At 37.4% G+C, this 21456-nt stretch overlaps 1 protein-coding gene across 4 annotated transcripts in view; it reads right to left on the bottom strand.

Moving 5' to 3' along the window:
- Positions 1-1937: 1937 nt before the first annotated feature.
- The window catches only part of DGKB (diacylglycerol kinase beta), a 533513-nt gene continuing 513994 nt past the window's right edge, over positions 1938-21456 (bottom strand). For all 4 annotated transcript variants that reach the window (XM_015558205.1, XM_015558206.1, XM_006779053.2 and 1 more), the window contains one exon: positions 1938-5042. In XM_015558205.1, coding sequence (XP_015413691.1) covers positions 4935-5042 — 108 coding nt within the window. In that variant the 3' untranslated portion in view covers positions 1938-4934. The remainder of the gene's footprint in view (positions 5043-21456) is intronic.

Genomic DNA, 21456 nt, shown 5'->3' with positions numbered 1-21456 from the left:
GGTCCAAATGTGGATATTCCACCTTCCTACCCACCTATATTTGCTTCCTATTCCTGCCTGAACAAATTACCACTCATGTAGTCACTTAAAACAACAGAAATTTCTTATAGTGCCATGGGTCAGGAGTCCACAATGGGTCTCAGCGGGCTAAAACAAAACTGGTGTGTTCCTGCTGGAGACAATGTTCCCTTACCTTTCGCAATATCCAGAGGCCCCGAGTCTGTGGCCTGTGGCCTCCCTTCCGCCATCTTCAGAGGCAGCAGCAAAGAACTTCCACACTCCCTCCGACTCTGACCACCTGTTCCACCTCCCTCCTTCATTTTAAAGACCCTTGAGATGACATTGGGCCCACCTGGATAAACCAGGCTACTCACTTAAAGTCCACTGATTAGCATCCTTAATCCATCAGCAGTCTTAATTCCCTGCTGCCAGGTAACACAAACTACTTACAGGTGTCAACGTTTAATGTGTACAGCTTTGGGGGGAGAGGGGGGAGCAGGCGTTATTCTACCTACCATCTCACCAGCATTCCTTAGAGAATAGAAGACACGTGACCACGTATCCACTACCCCCAATCCCTTCGGAAATGTAGACCCTGTGCTGGACCGACCATAGCCTTGAGTTGAGTTTTAAACATTTCTGTGCCTCAGTTCTATCGTGAGTGAATTGAGCATGGCCTTGATAATTATAGGACTCAAATGAGTTATTCATTTATGTATAGAACTAGAGGCCCGGTGCATGAAATTTGTGCATGGTATATGTATGTGTCCCTCAGCCCAGCCTGCACCCTCTCCAATCTGGGATGCCTCAAGGGATGTCTGACTGCCCGTTTAGGCCTGATCCTACTAATTGCTGCAGCCTCTTCATAAAATATCTTGTACCTATCAGTGCCCATGAGATATTTGTTGAAGTCTGTTACACAAAATAAAATTAGAAATTGGCTTAATCCAGAAAATTTTGCTTAAGTCCTCACAGACCCCTTGATGTAGTCATTCAATCCCCATCCTGGAATCTCTGAAATTGCTAGAATAAAGTTCATAGCAGCAACTTGGGCCAAAGTACCACAAAGTAGAATGATCTGGCTCTTAACAACACAGACTTCAGTCCCCGAATACTCATACTCCTTCCTCCCCAACAAAAAGCAGGGTTTCTGGCTGGCCTGGTGCATATTCTTTATATGCTTGAAAAGTTCATATATGGACAGAATATGACCCAAATGGCAGTAAGGAATGACACTTATCTGAGCAGTTAACATTTTTATTTCAAAAACAGAATACTATATATAACACTTTCTGAGAAAATAAGATATTATAATTAAATGAATAGCACATTCTTAAACACAATAAGCATGTACAGAATCCTTCCAATGTGGGTTTATCCAAAGTTTATTTAAATAGAATGCAATTTAACTGGGGGATTTAAGAAGTGATTGCTGCCTTTCACAAAATAAAAGCTCTTTTGCAGATTTCTGCTTGCTTTATTTATTTAAACTTTACATTTCAATATATAAGGGCTCAATTTTTTTTTAAATTTAGAATATATGTACTGGATTTGAGTAAGTATTTGGGGCTATCTGTACCATGAAAATTACATTTTTCTTTTTCTAAGTAATAAGCAGCGGAACTAACTTTGACACAAAAAATGAATGGGGCCATTTAAAAGTTTTGTTTCATTCAAGTACAATATAGTCCAAGATTAAAAACAGATTCTTTCTTGAAAATTGCAATTGCTTCCCATCCTACTAAATAAAGGGGAAAATAACAAGATACAGAACCACAAACATGATTTATTAATTCTCATTGAATTTCAATTTCTGCCTATGGTAGGGGTCGCTAAACATCTGAGCCTTTTGCTTTATTCTGGTTATATTCACGATAAGCTGTTTAAAAAATAAAATTTTTAAATGTTATTTTTTCTCTTCCTACCATATATCTTTGTCCTCCATAATAAGCTGCCATGTACTTTTTGAATCAAATACACATGATATATATATATATATCTAAGTAGAAAAATACATCCTTTAAAATTTCTGGCTCTACATAGAGACCTCATTCCCATTAGAAGCATGGCCATTCAGGTTTATTTTGGAATCTCTTTCTCTGTTTATCAGCTAACTGTATGACAATGCTTCGCAAAGTGCATATCTCTTTTTCCCTTTTCCTTCAACCCTTATAAACTCAGGGTTTACTTAAGAGCTTCATCCACTTAAAACTTTATACCACTATGTCTACCCAACAACTCAAACAGTCACGCACACACACAAGAAAAAATTGTATCTTGTAAAGCTAACATTCATTATTCAATATTTTAATATACCATAGAACTTTCTGTTTAGAAATTTTTTTAAAGTAAACATTCTTCCCTTGAAGCTATCATAAAAATGGGAAGAATATTTTAAAACCATCAAAGTGGGCTTTTATAAACTGCTTCCCAACGCCCAGGAGTAGTGTACTTGAGGGGCAAGCAAAGGAGTATCTTCAGAAAATGAGTTTCGAAATGTAAAATTTGATCGCTATTTGAATATCTATTATTGATACCAGTGCTTCCCATTGACTGAAAATGTAACTACTAGTAACAGTAATTGTAGTTGTGTAGCTACATTGAAGTAAATCTCAACCCATTATTTCAATTATTGAAGTCTTACGGGCCGGTTGTTTGATTTGTCTCACCCCACTGTCTTTTCAACAGCTTTCCACTGCACAGATTGTTAAGAATGATTCACAAAGTGTTGCTGCCTTCAAACTATAGACTCTAAAACGTGGCCAGGAAATAATTGCATGTTGTACTGAACATAAAATAATTTGTGGCTTCAGAATACGTATTTGACACAAAGCTTGCCTGACCATTGTACACAATTTTCTCAGTTTATGTGAAAATATTTATTACCTGCAATCGTAGATACCACACACAAAATGTGTGTGTTATGTAACATTGTATCAGTAATGCATTTTTTACTGTTTTGAAATTTCTTTTGGTGTAATTTACTGTTCTGCCAAATACCATTTAAAAATATATGTACTAGCGAAAGGGATTTCTGTGCTACATTTGCAATTGTAATAATAATTTTCCTGGGAATGCTAAATTATGTATTAATTTTATTCAAAAGCTTTTATTTCCAAAGCAATTAAACTTATTGTTGATTGATATTTACCACCTAATGTTCCTGGGACACAAAAAAGAATATGTTTTATACATAATCTTCCATCACCACACAGTGCTTGAGACTAGCTATTTCATACAACAGCATTCACATGAGTTTTCAAACCAAAGAACGAAAATTATAGCAATTTTACTTGAAATCCATAAATCCATGCACAGGATTGTGGTCAACAGAATCACTAAATGCTATTTGTTATGCAAAGATGAATGAATCAATAAAAAAACAGAACTGATAAATCATTAGTACTTTAATGCCGAGCGTTGAGAGAAACTAATAAATCATGCATTTCAAACACTTGTTTTTCTTATGGCATGTTTGAAAACATAACACATGCAAAGATGAGACGCAGGTCAATATGAATGAACAACACTGAGCTGCTCAGAATAGCATTTCACTTTATATCATAGGTTAAATGAAACACTAAGAAAGTACTATTCCAGAATTTCCTTAGACACTCAGAAAATCCAATAATGCCATGAGTATATTAAACAACAATCTAGACCGTTATTTCCAAACACACATTTAAAATGTCATAGAGATGGGTGTGGAGTAGGTGAGGGGGCTAATTGCATGCATGTTTTTCTTCAGTGAGCTCAATATTATTACAGGTATCAATTTATATTAGAAAGAAACTGATACAACCATATACTTTCTCAAATGGACTTAACTGATCCATGAAAAATTACAGACACTTATACTTACACAGGACCCACAAAAGCAAGAAATCAGCTTTTTGTATATAACTTCTGTTAAGTTAATAATATTGAGCTTTGATTATGTTGTATTGTCCCACTGTCTCTGAACGGTGAGAATTTTAATTATAATTAATGGGTAATTCACTCTCTTCCACAGTTTTAGTCATCACAAAATTAATCATAAGAACCATAAATTTTCTCCACAATGAATTATTAAAACATTTCTCTCAGGCATCGCTTTGTGAATCTTTGGTGGGAAACACAGCTTGTTAGGCACATAGTTTAAAACACCTATTTGGTTACTGATGTGGTTATGAATAATCTCCTAGATTCACATGCAGAAAGGAATAAGGCTTGTCATATTACCACACTTTACTGCCAAGTAACATGTTTTCACTTATTTCTGGAATAAAAAACAATATTAAAAACAAAATAAAAAGCCACTTTCTCTTTTCAGCACAAGAAAATGTTATGCCTGACATTTTAAATTCCACTCAGAAGCATTAAAAGTTAAAGAAAAAAATAGATACAGCAGGTATCATATACCACTATTTAATAAAATCCTTCAATGGAAAGTTTCTTCTCAAGTCATAGGTCAAAGACTATTGGTACACTGATTCTAAAAGGGAAAAACTAGAGCAATCTGCAACTTTGATCAGGGTAGCATTGCTGATCAGTACTTATTGATAACTAAAATCACACTGGGAGTCACAGCTTCTGTGATATTTCCTTTTTTATGTTTAAACTTGTGTGTTGTTGTTGTTTTTTTAATCACAGATTAGGAAACAGAACTTGAGGAGGAATGGATGGTAGTCATAAAAACCTATGGGAATGCATGCAACAAAAATATGCAGTATCACTTCACGTAAACTTCTGCTTTCTTCATGCAATGATGCCCATAAAACTGAGACGAATTTTCTAATAGATGAATTTTACATGAACTCAGTAACAGAAACCATTAAACCAATTCCATGAGTTTGCATGAGTAGGAGACTTGAAAGGATTCAAAGATTTCCAGCATAAGTTTTCCATGGCCCAATTATGATAATTAGATCTCTAAGAATGAAACGACACAGGGATTACTCCTTGCTTCGGTTCCTTGTTCTTTGGACGAGGGAGCAGAACAACCCAGTTTTTGGAGGAGGGCCCATCAGCATTGGGGCTTGGTTCTTGTGTGTAATTTTTATCTAGGAAAAAAGAAAGAAAGAAAGAGAGTAATCTCCAGATATCATAGTATTCTCAGTTTCTGAGAATCTGAAACGAATTGTTAAAACACCAAAAGTATAAAAATGTAGTTTCTGAGTTTCTATTATTTAAAAAAAATATTTCTAAGAGAGATAAAGCTATGCATTCGAACCATATTCCAATGCTCAAGGTAAAAACAAAACATTAAAGTTAACTGAGATTTCCTTTTAATTATCATGTTACTTCTAACCTCCCTTGGAATGATAAGCCCAAATCCCTTGTTTAGGTTACACGATTAACTAGTATAATTTATTAACCACTAGTTATGTATCATTTATTTAAGGCAGGAAAGGATGCATGATTATAGTGTTTGGAGTCCCAACTATAGCCAAACATCAAGATGCACTTGATATCAAGGCAAGCTTTATTTATCTTACTAATCAGATTGTTTCTCTCTTTCAACACGAACTGCAAGGCTTAATTTCCAAACAATCATTAGAACTGAAAGTCACAAGCTAACATGCATAAAAGGTCAGGAATGATGAACTACTTTTCTAATTTGTTAATTAATTGGTAATAGAATAAAATCAAATATTGAAAAGCCTGCTTAAAACACTTTGAGGAACTGTTCTAAAGCTGCTCGTTTTGATTTCTTTGATATAAAACTACGAATCACCTTAAATGAGACAAGCTTAAAGTAGATTATGTCTGCAATTTTCTCTAATTCAAGTCTAAATTAGAGAAGACATTTTGTGAATATACACTATGCTCAAAGCTAATTGAAAGCAATTATCAAAGTGGCATTTTGTCTGTGACTCTAAGATACATTGGGAGATAATAAATGATTATCATTATGTAATAAAAAGGTCACATCTTGCCTTTGGGCTAGTGATGCTAAGAGTTTTTCAAAAGCAATCTGAGACATTTTCTTTAGAGAACTGTGACTAATACAAGAGCCATCGCTTATTAAATATCAGTTGTCACACCTGCACAGCACCTACATCAGAGATGAGTATTTCTTTCAAAAAGAAACACCACCTCATTAAAAGCTGCAAAAATATATCTCTTAAAGTGCATACCTGACATTTTAAAGTTAAAATGAATATCCTTCACTTGTCATTCACTAATAGCGATGAAAAAAAAAAATGTATGTCATGTGGACAGGATCATTAAAATCAGTACAGGGGCTTTTGGGAAATAGAGATTTACTTCACAGTCTCCAAAGACAGAAATATGTCAAAACCCTGGAAAAATGAACAACTTTATTTAACTCTGTTGGAATCAGGTTATTCTGGGAAGATTCAGTGTTCTGCTCTTCACTGTAAAAATAAATTGCACCTGTTAAAGGCCACCAGGCTAACCCAGCCCCTAACTCTCTGGATATACAATTTTACTTTATTTTTATCTTATGAACTGGGAAGTTGATAACCATATAGTTAAAATATAAGAATGCAGGTCCCAAGAGATCTCTATCAGATTTTCTCTTAATAATTCAGCTTTGGATTACCATATGCTATTGATGTTATTTTATTTAAAATGTTTTCATTTGTTTGTTTATATTTTTTGAGCAAGAGGAAGGGAGAGGGAGAGAGAGATAGAAACAGTGATAGAGAGAAACATCAATCGGCTGCCTCCTGCACACCCGCTACTGGGGATCAAGCTCGCAACCCGGGCATGTGCCCTGATTGGGAATTGAACCAGGGACCTCTTGGTTCATGGGTCGATGCTCAACCACTGAGCGACATTGGCTGGGCATGCTACTGATTTTAAACTCCTCTGAATCTTAGCTTTATACAGTATAAAAATGTCATGTGTGATATATGTTTCTTGGGAAGAAGTTGTCACGTATTACTTGTATAATAATCTTCACTTCCAATAGAACATTAGCAGTTAAAGTAAGAAGGTATACCTTCTGATTCACAGTTGCTGTACTAAATCCTTTGGAGGGTACAATGGTATTAGGACATGTTGGAAACAAGATCATTATTATCAATGGAAGAAATATACCATCATAGTCAAAGCATAGCCAAAATACCACAAATGATTGTGTGCAAGGTTTTGTTTGGTTTTTAGGTATTTGAATTTTGTTTGATTATGGCTATCTTTACATTGGCAATCCTTTTGAAAGGAATCATAGGGTGTTCTGCCTTCAAAAATAGCATGGTATCTCATTCAGTGCTCTTGACACAATGGGACACTTAGTCCATGTTACTGATGAATAGGGAGTTCTAGTTTTTAGTTTCTAAGCAGGAGAGCGCCAGTCCTATTTTTAAAATTATCCATAACCTGTCCTCTTGGTTGTTGAATCAATCCTATGGTCAAAGTGCACAACCCTTTCTTTTTATTTCTGTAAAAAATTAAATTTCCACCTTTTATGTCTGTTATTTATGGAAATGAGAAACAATTGGTTGTTACTTAGGGGAGTAACATGGAGGAAACAAGCATCCATGAAAAGTCTATTATGTATCCGGGCTCTTTGCATATGATATTGCATTGTAAAATTACATGTCTTTTCTATTTGGGCAGAAGGAAAAACCACTCCATTAAGGTGACAATCATTCCAGTCCAGGTGAACTGTTGCTGTGGTAATCACAGAAAGTCCAGGTGTAGGCTTCAGAAAACTGTAGGGACTTACGTGTAGCTTCAGGTTGAGGGTAAACCTGGTTAAGGGAGCCTCAGCAGGCTGGAAGAATGACTCAGATACCTGTTTTGTATATATTCCATACTTTCCATACTCTTGCTTGTTTGTTTGTTTTTTTTGTTGTTGTTTTTTTTTTGTTTGTTTGTTTTTGAGAATGTGCTATCTACTAGAAAAGCAACGGGTAAGGAGCAGATTCCAAAGACTTCAGAATGTATTGTTTCAGCAATCTGAAGACCTGAACCGATCATCAGGCTACCTTTGAGCACTGCCTTCTTTTAAGATTCAGGTAGTTACTTCTTAGTTGTTCCTCAATACATCAGCTATTTACTGGGCACCAGCTATGAGCAAGGCATTTTGCAGCTTGATTTTGATTATTGAGTTTGGAAGAGGATCTGAGATGACAAATGAGAGAGAACTGCAGGCAAACATAAGCAACGGTGATGGGGCGCCTAGAAGCTGAGTGGCTGCGTGGGGGTAGAAAAGCATTGCTGAAAAGAGCCCAGGCGAATATTGTCAGTAACAGAATGGTGTCCTCATATCGAACAACTCTCCGTTTCTACATGTCACCCACTCCCTTGGGAAGCTACAGCGGCAGAAGAGAGTCACTTCTGTCCCACGACTCGTTCTAATCCCATCTTCTTATGTCTAATTAAGATGAGCACATCAAAAACTGTAAACATGCAAACATTTGATTTCAGTTTTATAATTAGTCAATGTGAAATAAAGGCGTACAAGTATAAACCAGATCAAGAAGCAGTTTTCCTGTTTCTATGACATTGTCAGGGTTGCATACTTTTATAGTTCCACCTCATAATTATAATGTTAATAATAATAATGTGAATAAAAAGTAACAAGCTTTGGCTCTGACTGTGGGCTGACCATTATGCTACTAGTGTTTTATACATGTTATCCAGATGCTACCTGTTTCAGCCATTTCTTTGAGTGGCCCTCAGCAAAAGTGTATCCCATAAAAGTATTTTTATCAGAGTGTAGAATTGAAGTATTATTTCATAAAATAGATTGAAGAGAGGATTTATGTCTGGCACCAGACAGTGTCTATTCCCATTAGGCATTTAGGTGATCTCCAGACCTTCTTTAGCTCAAATAAAATCGAGGGAAGAGAAGTGGGCCTTCCCTGATTCATACTCCAGGCAGGTTTGGCTCACCTCATTTTCTTTTTAAAAAATTTATCTTTATTGCTGAAAGTATTACAGATGTCTTCTTTGTTTGGGTGTTTTTTTCCCTCATTGACCCCCTCTACCTTGCACCCACCCCTTCCAAGCCTTCACCACACTATTGTCTGTGTCCACGGGCTATGCATGTATGCATAGAAGTTCCCTGGTTAATCACTGGTATTCCCTTTCCTAGCCCCCTGTTTCCCAGCATTGAATATTCCCATCACCCTTTATTGTTAAGGGCAGAATGTCTCTCCCTGAGGTTATCAGAGGGAAAGACACAGCTCAATTTCCAGTCCCTAGAGACCACCTCTACCTACCTAAGGGCCTAGCAAAGCATTCTGATAAGATCAAAATAGAGGGCGGAGCTATTCTCTCTTCAGGGAGTTCTACCAGCTTCCAAAAGAATAATTTCCCCATTTTTAAATTTTTATTTCATCTAAATTTATTCGTTAAACAACTCTGGGAGGTAGGTGTCAACATCGTTAATTTTCAATATAAGACAGAATGTACACAGGTTCTGTAACCTGCTATTACACAACACAAGTTGGTAAGTTCTAGAAGAGGCCTGAGAGCTGACTCAGATCTCCTTGTTTTCCCCCTCTGTGCCAGTTATTGCCCTGGAGAACAGTCCCCCTCTTTTCTGCCAATCAAACTTCTGTCTGGCCCAGCTCAAATCACACATTACTGTGAAATTTCAAAGCACGAGGATACAAAAAAGATTCTAAATGCCCTCGGAAAGGAAAAACAGGTCATTTAGAGAAAAATAAAAATCAGCATGGCACCAGGCTTCTCAAAAACATTAGAGCTAACAGAATATGGAGAAACACCTTCAAACCCCAGAGGCAAAGTTAATTTTATCCCAGACTTCTATACTTAGGCAGTGTATTGATTAGATGCAAGGGTACAATGAAGGCATTTCAGTCAGAAAAGGATCTAGAGAGTGTACCTTTTCTATGCCCTTTAAAACACGTCTGAGGGTGTTCTCCAGCAAAACAAATGAGTGAGCTAAGAAAGAGATTCAAAAACCTCAGGGCCACACTGGCAACACCAAAGGCTGGTGAGGCTGTAGAGCAACGGTCCCACACACTGCTGGTCGAAATGCCAAAGGACACACACAGCCACTTTGGAAGACAGTTTGGACCAATGGCGATAACATGTGCAATGAACGCTACAATGTGCTACAGGGATTTTCCCAGGGTGCAATGGGAGCACAAAGCATGACATCCAGATCACGGTGGAAGGACAGGGCAGAATTAAACCCGATTTTTAGCAACATCACTCCGGAAGCATAGATTAGGGGCCGGGTGCCATGCCAGAGGCAGGAGAGCAGATGGAAAGTTAATAAAACCCAGAAAAGCCTGCAGTGGACTTCAGTTATGGCGGTGGCAGAGTGGAGAGTTCCCAGGGAGGCATAATTTACAGGACATGGTCCTAGTTGATGGGCTCTGTGGAGTATGGGAAAAGGAAACAGTTCTAGTATGCTTTACATGCTTTCAGCTTTATTTGTGATGTGTGTGTTAGTAATCTTACTAGAAAGAGATGCATTTTGGGCAGGGGTAGGAGCCAGGAAGGTGGTGAATGCAGTGTTGAGAGTGACTCGGTGCTGGTGAAGGAGCTGTTCAGTCTCGGTCTGGTGTTCGTTCAGAAGGGAGAGCAAGTCTGGAGGCAGGTTTAGGTGTGAGATGAGCTTATAATGAGATCCACTGAGAAGAGACTACCGGGCAGCGTGGCAAATCCACCTCTCAGAGGTCAGACTATGAAACTGAGGAAACAGACATTTTAGGGGGAAGCGGGAATGATGTCCTGTGAAGGAATAGAAGCACCAGGAGCCCAAGAGGTGGGAGAAAAGCTAGAAGGAAGCACCAGCATATAGACCTTGCAAATCAGTCCTCACTGTGGTATGCCTCTTCTATTAATGAGGTGGAAACCATCAAATTGCATGTGTACGAGCTAGATGTGCCTCAATTTGCCACAATGTGTTGCATAAAAGTGATTACGTTACTGAATTTCTTACACCATTTCTAAATATAGGAATCATTATATCTGAGAGACATATATTACAGGATGGTTAAGTAGCTGCTCATGTAATTCAGAGGTTGCCAAGCATTTTCTGTAAAGGGCTAAATGGTAGATATTTGGGCTTTCTGGGCTAGAGGGTCTCTGTATCTACTGAGCTTTGGCCACTGTGCCAGGAAGTATCCACAGACTATATATAAGTGACTGGGAGTGGCTGTGCTCTAGTTCAACTATGGATGGCATCTAAAATTTGAATTTTAGCATTCTTATTTTGACATTTTCAGCCACTTAAAATGTAAAAATAAATTCTTAACTCTTTGGTTATAGACAAACAGGCAGGTGTTCAGATTTGGCCCAAAGAACATAACTTGCTGATCCCTGATGTAATTACAGTCAAATACTGAAAATTACATCTAAAATTATTAGGCATATGGTGGAAGCAATACATTTTAATTTAAAATTACAACCTAGTAGGTCAGTAGTTAAAAAATGGGTGAAAGTGCAAGTAATCTCATTTGCTATGCTGAGTGCCACCATTCAGAATTCATTTGGTGAAAATTCTGAATTGGAATATATACTAGCTTTTCCAGTTTTGATAATGAATGCATCAACTGATCAAATTTGGCTTAAATGCATAATCTCTTTATTGTTTTGCACCAGGGTGGGCTTAAGAATATTGTAGTTCTTAGAAAGCACCTCAGCAGGTAGCATTTTTCTTTTTAAATATTCTCCCTGAATCTAGCCAATATTTTTTCCCTTGCTTCATCTCTCTTTAAGAGTTCATTATCACCGGATTTATTCAACTACCTTAAAAATGAATGGGGTTTTCAGAGCAAAATAAATGCTATAAAATATCCGTGGGAGAGCTTAATTTAGCAATTACCTGGAACATTAACGGTTACCTAGCTTGATTCTGGAATAAGATTATCTCCTTCCAATAATGGAAACCATTTTGAATTCATGCATGTAGCTGAGCCATATGACAGTGGGAATAAAGAGCATGCTAAATTTTTCAGGTCCATAACTGCCAAAAAGCAAAGCAATGAAACATAACAATTTTCGAAAACTTCGGAGCCAGCTTCTTTATGATTCCAGCCATTATTTTCTGAGATGATAGTAATTTCCAAGTTTAATGTTATAGACTTTGATCTAACATCAAATCCAGAGAAATCATTGAGAAGAATTTACAATAAATCTTTAAAATATGGGTTTGAGAGGTTTACTTCGCTGATGAAATTCGCAGGAATTTTAAATATGAATCGTAATGAGAAAAGAGAAACTTGTCCCTAAAAGTGAAGGGCTATTTGGCCACATTGCAGGGGAAATACTAGTATTCATACCTAGATCTGAAATCTCTTTAAAGATAAAAATTTGGTTCTCCCTTCCAAAATATTTTATGTTGTCAGTTGGTTGCCAGGGAAGGTCAACATTTTTTAAAAACTACTTTTTTATAATGCCCATGTCTCTGCAGAAAAATTTAACCCACAACCTTAACCCAGTCATTGTTTTTCTTTTCCTAGGGCCTTCCCAAAAATCAAAACAAACAAACACACACACATACACACACACACACACACACACACACACAAACAACAACAAACAAACAAACAAAAAAAACCCAACACATACACACACAAAAACAAACCCAAAATACCACAAAGAAATTCTCATCCTTGACTATAACTGGAGAATAGTCACAATATTTACTACTTGCAAGTCTACTTTTCTTACTGAATAACATCACAGACATCTTTTGCTTTATGGGGTTAAGATCATGAACTTGAGAGATGAAGCAATGGTTTGAGTGCCAGCTTGGCCATTGGACAAAGTAGATCGCATTTTTGAGCCTCACTCTCTATTTACTAAAGGAAGATAACAATGCACCTACTTTACAGGACGACTGCAAGCACCAAATGAGACTATGCATGTTACCTACTATTTTTAGTGGAATTATGTTTAGTCCAGTGGAGAGCACATTTTGCTCACCCCTCTCCTAGCTGAGACAACCAGGCTTTCAGGATTCCTTGGGTGACATTGGGAGATGGCTTATTACGGCCATCTGCCTTCTCTCTGAGGAGGCCAGAAGCACCTGGTAGCATTCCAGCCACAGGCCTGGTTCCACCTCTACCCAAATAAAAGAGTAGAAAATAGACCCATATGCGACATTTATTAACTCACAGAAAGAATGGGTTTTTAAAAGCAATGGAGACCAATAAGCACATACTGACATATTATGAAAAGGAAGTTCCTTAATGAGCCAATTGCTAGACTCAGCTATACCCTGGGCTGTTTGGAACAGCGTATCACTGATCTGAAAGATATTCTATCAATGTTAAAGTATTTAATGGTAATCCAGTAAACATTTTACATGCTATCCATAAAAAATTGCTAGCACAGAGTGTAGGAATGATTGACTTTCGTAACAATATGCCTAGGCCATTGATCAGGGAACATAATTTAGTTGGGTTAAATTAGAACGGAGAAAAAAATAACCTACATATTATCCAGATTCTCCTCTTCCAAAGAATTGTTCCATCACTTATTCAATTGTTCAAGTCAGAAATCTGGATCATTCTTGACACCTTCTCCTTACCTCACATAAACAATCTAGCAATTTTATCCTTCAAATATTTTCCGTATCTCTTGTTTATTTTTTTTATTTTTATTTTTTTTTGTCTTTCTACTACTACCGTTCTCCAGCCTCAACAAATTTACAAAAATCCTAAACCTTCAACTCATTTGAATTTAAGATCATTCTTGCCAGCTAGGGAAATGTAATCTACTTCACATCAAATCATTGACTGTGCACTGTATTTACTCATTAAAGTGATCATTCAGTGGAAATACATTTTAAAAATATATTAAATAGTAGAAGTGATGGGTTCTAAAAGAAAAAAAGGAGTCTCCTAAATGGTTGAATCCATTCCCCACCAGGAATGATCTTATCATCATGCAAATCTGATCATGCAAAACTCTCTTTAGTCCCATATGCCTCTTAAACTAAAGCTAAAAATCCTTCCGTAAGCTTCCAGGCCCTGCAGCTCTGATACCCACTAAATCACTGCCTTACCCCACACCACCTGTCCTTCTGGTCCATATCCATCACATCAGCTTTCAGGTCCTTGTGCACACCATGCCCCTCCCCTCCTCATGCTGTTCCCTTTGCATAGGACAGTCTTCCCTCCCTTGGGTTCTCAGGTCTGTTTTGAGCTCCTTTGAAAGTCTTCTTAGGCTTCCTTTGAGGTGGTCAAATTCCTGTATTACACCCTTTCATGATACCACAGCACCATATTACCACAGTGCCACAGTGTTTCAGTACCATGAACATATGTTCACAGAACTTATATCATTACTGGGATTTTATATTTGTGTGACTCTGGGGAATGTCTATCTTCACCGAGTTCAGAGGGCATGTCTGTTTTTGCTTTGTTTCCATCTAGCACTGTAAGGCATAATGTCAGCACCTTTGTCGAGCAGGAATTCAGTAAGTATTTGTTGAAGGAATGACAAAATGAATCTGGCATTCTTGACTAAACTTGGATAACGCAGTTGTATTCTATTCTAATTTTAACCTATGGACTTGAAAATCACGTCAAATGATACCTATTTTGTTCACTCCATGGGACTATCATATGGATAAAACAATGTGATATGTAAAATTCTTCAAACTTTTTGTCTCCTCAAATGAAATATGTGCAAATATGTTCTGGATGTTCTGGAAATAAAAACAACGAATGACTAAATTCTATTCAGTGTTTTTTTTTTATTAATAGTTTTTTTTAATTCAAATTTTTATTTGAAGTTGGTAACTCACACTGGGAATCTCTCTATGAAAACACGGAACCCCGTTCTCTGCTGGTGGATAAGAACGCTTATTCTTTACAACTTTCAACAACTCAGGTTGTTGCTCTTTGAGGAAAAGCTTAGAATGTGTTGGCCATAGTTTCTCATTTTACTCCACAAAATCAGATGAAATGACAAACTAGATAAAGTCTGACCACAAGCAAATGTGGGAAGAAAGTAGGGCTCAGGTCTTGTGATTCTATAGTTTTCATCCCGGAGAGAGACTTCTAACTGGTCTGGAAGAAAAGACATCAAACCTGCTGCTATTAGTCTGACGGTGCCCATAGCCTGGGAGACCACCCATTCTAGAGCAATATATTCCTCTTGAACTAGGTATAAGTATTTTTTAAATTGCTCTTTTTGAAAGCTAATGACACAATTCTGTTAAGTGCATACAATTTTACCACATTTAGACTGTGTGACAGTCCTGGATCAAATCAATATAAATGCATAAAATATTACATACTTGGTATACTTTTCATTTCAATTTTTGCCCTTTTGTATTTTTGGACATTGTGTTCAGTTTGGGTTAGGAGCTCCTATCAACGAATTGAGACACACTATTATATATTTTAGCTGACATGAGACAAACTTTTCTAAATTAAAACTAATGACTAAATTCTTTTGATTTTCAAAATGGATAAAAGAACAATTTAGATTGAATTTGCAGTATTTAATTAGAATGTATTAAAGAAAAGAATGGTACAAAGGTAAGTCTATCTGCAAACGTAACAAGTTTGGATTAACTCTTTTCAATATAGTATGTTAAAAAGATTTTAAAAACATTTTTTGTGTGCAAAATGCAATCAAACTTAATCAGTTTGGCATTAATTAAGCTCTAATAATGTACTTCAGTGTTTTTCCTAAGTAGTGTGATCCGTTTCCCCATCATCCAGGTCGATTTGTGCACATTATGGTGTCATCATAATTTTAAAACATACTGAGAAAATGACAGACCTGCAGAATTAAAATAAATGATTAATGGTATTTTTTTTTCATGTTTTGTACTAATAGGTATTACTGAGCCTTTAAATTAATAGAGCTGTCAAGCTCACGGGTGTTACAGATCCAGCAATGAACCAAAATGGAAATTATATATTCCACAGACACCTAAAGATGACACTTCGGAATATTTTAAATTTTAATTAGTAGGTGCAATTGTTTTGTTCCCCACAACCAGTGCAAATTAATTGGAAATTAGTCACAACCAATCCCTTTTTTAACAGTCTGAAATGAAAGAGATTGGTGCTTTATACCTTAACATACTTGTTTGGGGTCCAGAAAGCACACAGGCAGTAAATTGCATTGTCAATTACAAAACAACAACTGTTGTGAAATTAGGAAAAATTATGCACAGGTAAACAAAACTAATTAATGCATAAGTAACTGGGGAACACACAAAATAACGTCCAACTAAACACTAAAGTGCCAGTCTTTGAAAAAAAAATGATGGCTTTAGAAATGCAAATTTATGCACAGCATTTACCAATAAAGTCTTAGGTAAAAGGATGCTTTTAGTTTATGTTTTATTTAATTGCTTTTGGAGTCTCACTACCACTCACACTTTAAAAAATATACCCATCAGAACAGCAGTCTGCTTATTCAAATATGTGTCAAGATGGCAAAAGACTGTTAATTTTCTATTCCTCAAATATCAAGATAAGACACATTGAATAACAAATGATGGTATTTCCTTCCTTAAGATGTATCCTTATCCTTTATTTAAATAGTAGGCAAAATGCAATTTCTACGCACATCAGGGAAATATTTATTATCTACACAAAGCATTTTCCAACTGATAATTTTTTGGTTACTCTGTCTTTCATCACTAAAAATACAAATGTTCCTTTGCTGGAACATTGGTACAGCTTAAGATTACTTGAAAATGGTATGTCTACAAAGGTAGCAAGTGCCAAGTTAAAATAGCTGTGAAACTTCTAACGAGAAAATAATATTCGCATCAAACTTTCAAAACAAGACCAATTTCCAGGAAATCAGCCAAGTGTATTCAATATTATTTCATACTATTTAAAGGTAATCGATTTAATGAAAGGATCTTGGGAAATTCAAGAGATAGATAAACCTGCAGGTAACTTTCACAGCACTGCTATTTCCTTTGCATAGTAATTTTCCTAAGCTGTTTTTCCTCTCTCTCTTTATGAAAATGCCATAAAACATGGCTTTTATGGAGTGAAAAATATTTTAACTTCAGACTTTATTGAATGTTTACGAAAGTGCTAAAAATGTTGACTATTTCACAAAAAGCTGATATATGGAAGTTTTAATAAATTGGTTGAGATTTATTAAACAGTTGTAAGGCTGTATAATTTCTAATCTGTTTTCAATTCCCCGGTCTGTGATCAGTTAATTTAGGTAATAAGTATAGAAAGCCCACCTATCATATAGATAAGCAAATTCCAACTATTTTCTTACTTCTCAAATTCCCCCTATTCTCCCCATAAATCTTCCCATGTACTATTTATGTTTAGGTTTTGGTAGCTTCTTGTCAGGAAACATAGTTCCCTTCACAATTTCCCTTTAAAATTGTCTCCTATCTTTAGTAATCAAGAGAGAAATAAACAAATATACTATGAAAAAAAATCCATCTGACACCTTTGCAGTTTCTAACACAATATTATGTGAAATGTTCATTTAAATGATATACCTGAGTAGAAAGGATTTTCATGGTAGTTAACTCTAGAAGTGTGTTGAAAGGGGCATTAAAACAATCTCAGTTTGTTTTGATTCTCAACTGTAAGTGCCCTATACTGGGTGTGCTCTGGTTAGATCTGCTAAAGTGCCAAAGAGGTCTCATTGGCCTGGCAACTTGTTTTACATTTTTGCTCCTGTACTTAATACTGTGCATCACAGAAAGCTTCAGTCATTGTATTTTGCCCTCTGAACTTTTATCTGTAAGAAAACAAGCTTAATGGAGAGATGGCATGTTTGGGAGTAGAAAAACAAGTTAGGAACAGTTAAAGTCTTATAACTTCTTTGCCTAATGACCCTGGACATTCATTTAAAGTCACTGCCACAGTCTAAAAGCCTCCCCTATGATTATGTAACTCACTTGCAAAGTCTTAAAATATGTTTGCCTATAGACAAAGTAATCCAAAAAACAAACTTATGTAGTCATCTGTGTCATTACCGGTCTAGAGAAATATCTGAAACTTAACATTATCCTCATAGGTGAGCAGAAAAACTATGCCTTTTTGGTTAATTATTTTCATTCAAACAAAAAGGTAAATGTTGGCTCAACTGCTTAAATGAAGGACACAAGAATGGGGAAAAAATTTAAAGAAGTTATCTCAAAATGTATAAGATGTAAGATTCAAGGTTTGGGGCAGTGGTCGGCAAACTGTGACTCATGAGCCACATGCGGCTCTTTGGCCCCTTGAGTGTGGCCATGAAGTTTCAGTTGCACTGTACATGCATGCTCGTACACAGAGCCACTCTCAAGGGGCCTCAGTTTGCCAACTACTGGTTTAGGACATTTCTAAGACTTATTTAGTACTCGAGGCCCAGTGCACGAAAATTTGTGCACTCGGGTAGGGAGGGTCCCTCAGCCCCACCTGCATCCCCTCTCAGTCTGGGACCCCTCAGAGGATGGCCACCTGCTGGCTTAGGCCGGCTCCCTAGGGGATCAGGCCTAAGCTGGCAGTCAGACATCCCTCTGGCAGCCCCGGATCCCTCGGGGGATGTCTGACTGTGGGGAGTCGGCCTAAGCCATTAGCCAGACATCCTTAGTGCTGCTGAGCAGGTGGGTTAGGCTCCCGCCACCACTGCTACGCTTGCAGCTGTCAGCCTGGCTTGTGGCTGAGTGGAGCTCCCCCTGTGGGAGCGCACTTACCGCCCGGGGGCAGCTCTTGCATTGAGCATCTGCCCCCTGGTGGTCAGTTTGCATCATAGCAACCTATCATTCCGGTTGTTCCACCCTTAGGGTCAATTTGCACATTACCCTTTTATTATATAGGGTTTCTAAAAATATATTTTATTGATTTTTTTACAGAGAGGAAGGGAGAGGGTTAGAGAGTTAAAAACATCGATGAGAGAGGAACATCAATCAGCTGCTTCCTGCACACCTCCCACTGGGGATGTGCCTGCAACCAAGGTAGATGCCCTTGACCGGAATCAAACCTGGTAACCTTCAGTCCTCAGGCTGACGCTCTATCCACTGAGCCAAACCGGCCAGGTCTATTATATAGGATTTTTGTAAGAGATATGAAAATGCGGACTATACAGTGAAGTCTCGAAGTTGGCAGATAAGCAATTCTGGCTAATAATATGCCAACTCAATGGGGACAATTCAGGCAGATCTCAAAATAGCCACACACAACAAAACTAAGGAGAGTGGTGATGTTTTCAGTTCTGGTTAAAAAGAAGTAAGAGCACTCCACCTGGTCCTTCACACTGAAAGCAACCACAAACCCTGAACATGGAGCAGCTACTAGAGGATGCTGAAAAGAGATGCAGGCAGACTGGGGAAGAAAACCAGTGCAAGAAGTACCACTGAACCAGTGATGCATTTCATAGGTTTCTCCCATCTCGTATTTCCTAGCCTGACTTAAATGCAGCCCCAAACCTGGAACTGCACACCAAGTACAGAGAGTTCTACAAAAAGCCTGGTCTTTCTGTTTCAAGGGGTAGAAAATTATAGCCCCAAAGGTCAGAGAGAGTGGGAAAATATCTTGTTCTATTTAGCCTACCAATCTCTCCCACCGGAGTCCCCAGGAATTCCTTAGTAGTAGGTTCTTCCAACTACAATGAAGGAAAGCCTTTCTCTCTGATCAGTGCAACTATGGTCCCAAAAGCATGGGTGAATGCCTGATAATTTTTCTTTTTCTATCCGCTTTCTAGATGGCTCTGGAGGCAGGTGCTATATCAGGAAGTACAGGGAAACTAAGGCCTTAGATTTCTAACCAACAGAGCAATATGAAAGCCTTTGGAGGCAAACAAATAAACAAACAACAACAACAACAAAATACACACAAAAATACTTCCAGGAGATTCTGGAGTGAAGGGAGACATAAGAAAGCTATCTCTAAAGTTGTATATGATCTCCTCAGTATATCTCTGAGTCTGATATGCATAGATTTGACCTTGAGAAGCATACTAAAAATTTAGAGAACTGAATTAGGGGTAGCCCACAACCCAGGTTCCAGACAGGTCTATGGATCGTGTATATGTAAGATAAATCTGACAAACATTGCAAAGACTTTGAAAACTGAACTGATATCAGAACCACAACTCACAGGAAGCAAATCAGAATTTGTGATCTGAACCCAACTGGGTCAATTACCTACTGAAAGAACAACAACAAGAATAAATCAACATTCCCTACAAGAATTAAAAAGCACCCAGATTAAATGTGATATTTAATATATTCGGGATATAATCTAAAATGTTTTAGCATGTGCTGACAGGAAAATCTCAAATACTCCTAAGAGGAAAGATAGCCAATGATGTGACCCCTGAGATGATACAAGTGTTGAAATTATCAGACAAGGATTTTACAACAGCAATGATAACCAAGCTCCAATAAGTAATGGCAGACCCTCTTGAAAGAAAAGATAGAGACTATTGGCTGAGAAATAGGGGATTTAAAAATGGAACCAATTAAATATTTTACAACTAGAAAATACAATGAAAATTTTGAAAAAGGACTGGCCCAGCCTATGTGGCTCAGTGGTTGAGCATCGATCTGTGAACCAGGAGGTCATGGTTCATTTCCTGGTCAGGGCACATGCCCGGGTTGTGAGCTCAGTCTCCCATGTGGAGTGTGCATGAGGGGCTGACCACTGATTCTCTCTCATCATTGATGTTTCTCTCTCCTTCTCCCTGTCCCTTCTTCTCTGAAATCAATAAACTATATAAAAGGTGACTAAATAAGCAGTGGCACATCCACAGAAATAAACCTCTGCAGGGTTTTATTCTATGGATAAAAAATGAGAGACTTTATAAATTCATATGACAGGATATCCAAAGGAGAGTGAAGCACAGTTCAGAACAGTGTGCATTATACAGCAAGACTTGTTTTTAACAGAAGTAGAACAAGAGTCATACTTGCTTAGATATACTCTCGGTGCCGGTGAGGTGGACAAAACATAAACCAACATATTCATGAAGCTCAGAGAAACTAAAACAAAATAAGCTCAAGGAAATTCATGCCAAGACTCATCAAAATCAAATGACTGAACACTAAAGACAAAGAAAAAATCTTGAAAGCAGCCTGAGAAAAGTGATGCCTTACATATTGTGGAGCAAAGATTCAAATGACTGGATTTCTCATTAGAAACCACATTATGTAAGACACTATGTGAGGTATGAAGGGGAATTAAGGATGACTCTTTTGATGCTTCCAATGAAGTCAGAAGAGCTGGATGCATACATGCATAGCCAAAACACAGGGCCATGCATTGGGATGCCATTAAGACAATGCCAACAGAGAGTCACAGGAGTACAAAGGACCAGGCAAATGTTTCAGACAGATGGAGAGTTAAAAAGACTTCATGAGGAAATTGCTGCTAAGCTTAGCATTGAGGGAAGGGATTTCATTTTATTTTTAGTATAGATGTACTTATATCCCATAGTCTTTCAGAAAGATTTTGAAGTCACTTACAATATATATATGGTGTGAAATGAGTTTTGAGTCCTAGCCAGTTTGGCTCAGTGGATAGAGAGTCATCTGGAGGGTCCTGGGTTCAATTCCAGTCAAGGGCACTTACTTCAGTTACAGGC

Source organism: Myotis davidii, unplaced genomic scaffold (assembly GCF_000327345.1).
Source record: "Myotis davidii unplaced genomic scaffold, ASM32734v1 scaffold168, whole genome shotgun sequence".
In the NCBI taxonomy this organism is placed as follows: Eukaryota; Metazoa; Chordata; class Mammalia; order Chiroptera; family Vespertilionidae; genus Myotis; species Myotis davidii.
Note: the sequence above shows the minus strand (reverse complement) of the source record. Positions and strands in the feature narration are given on the sequence as shown.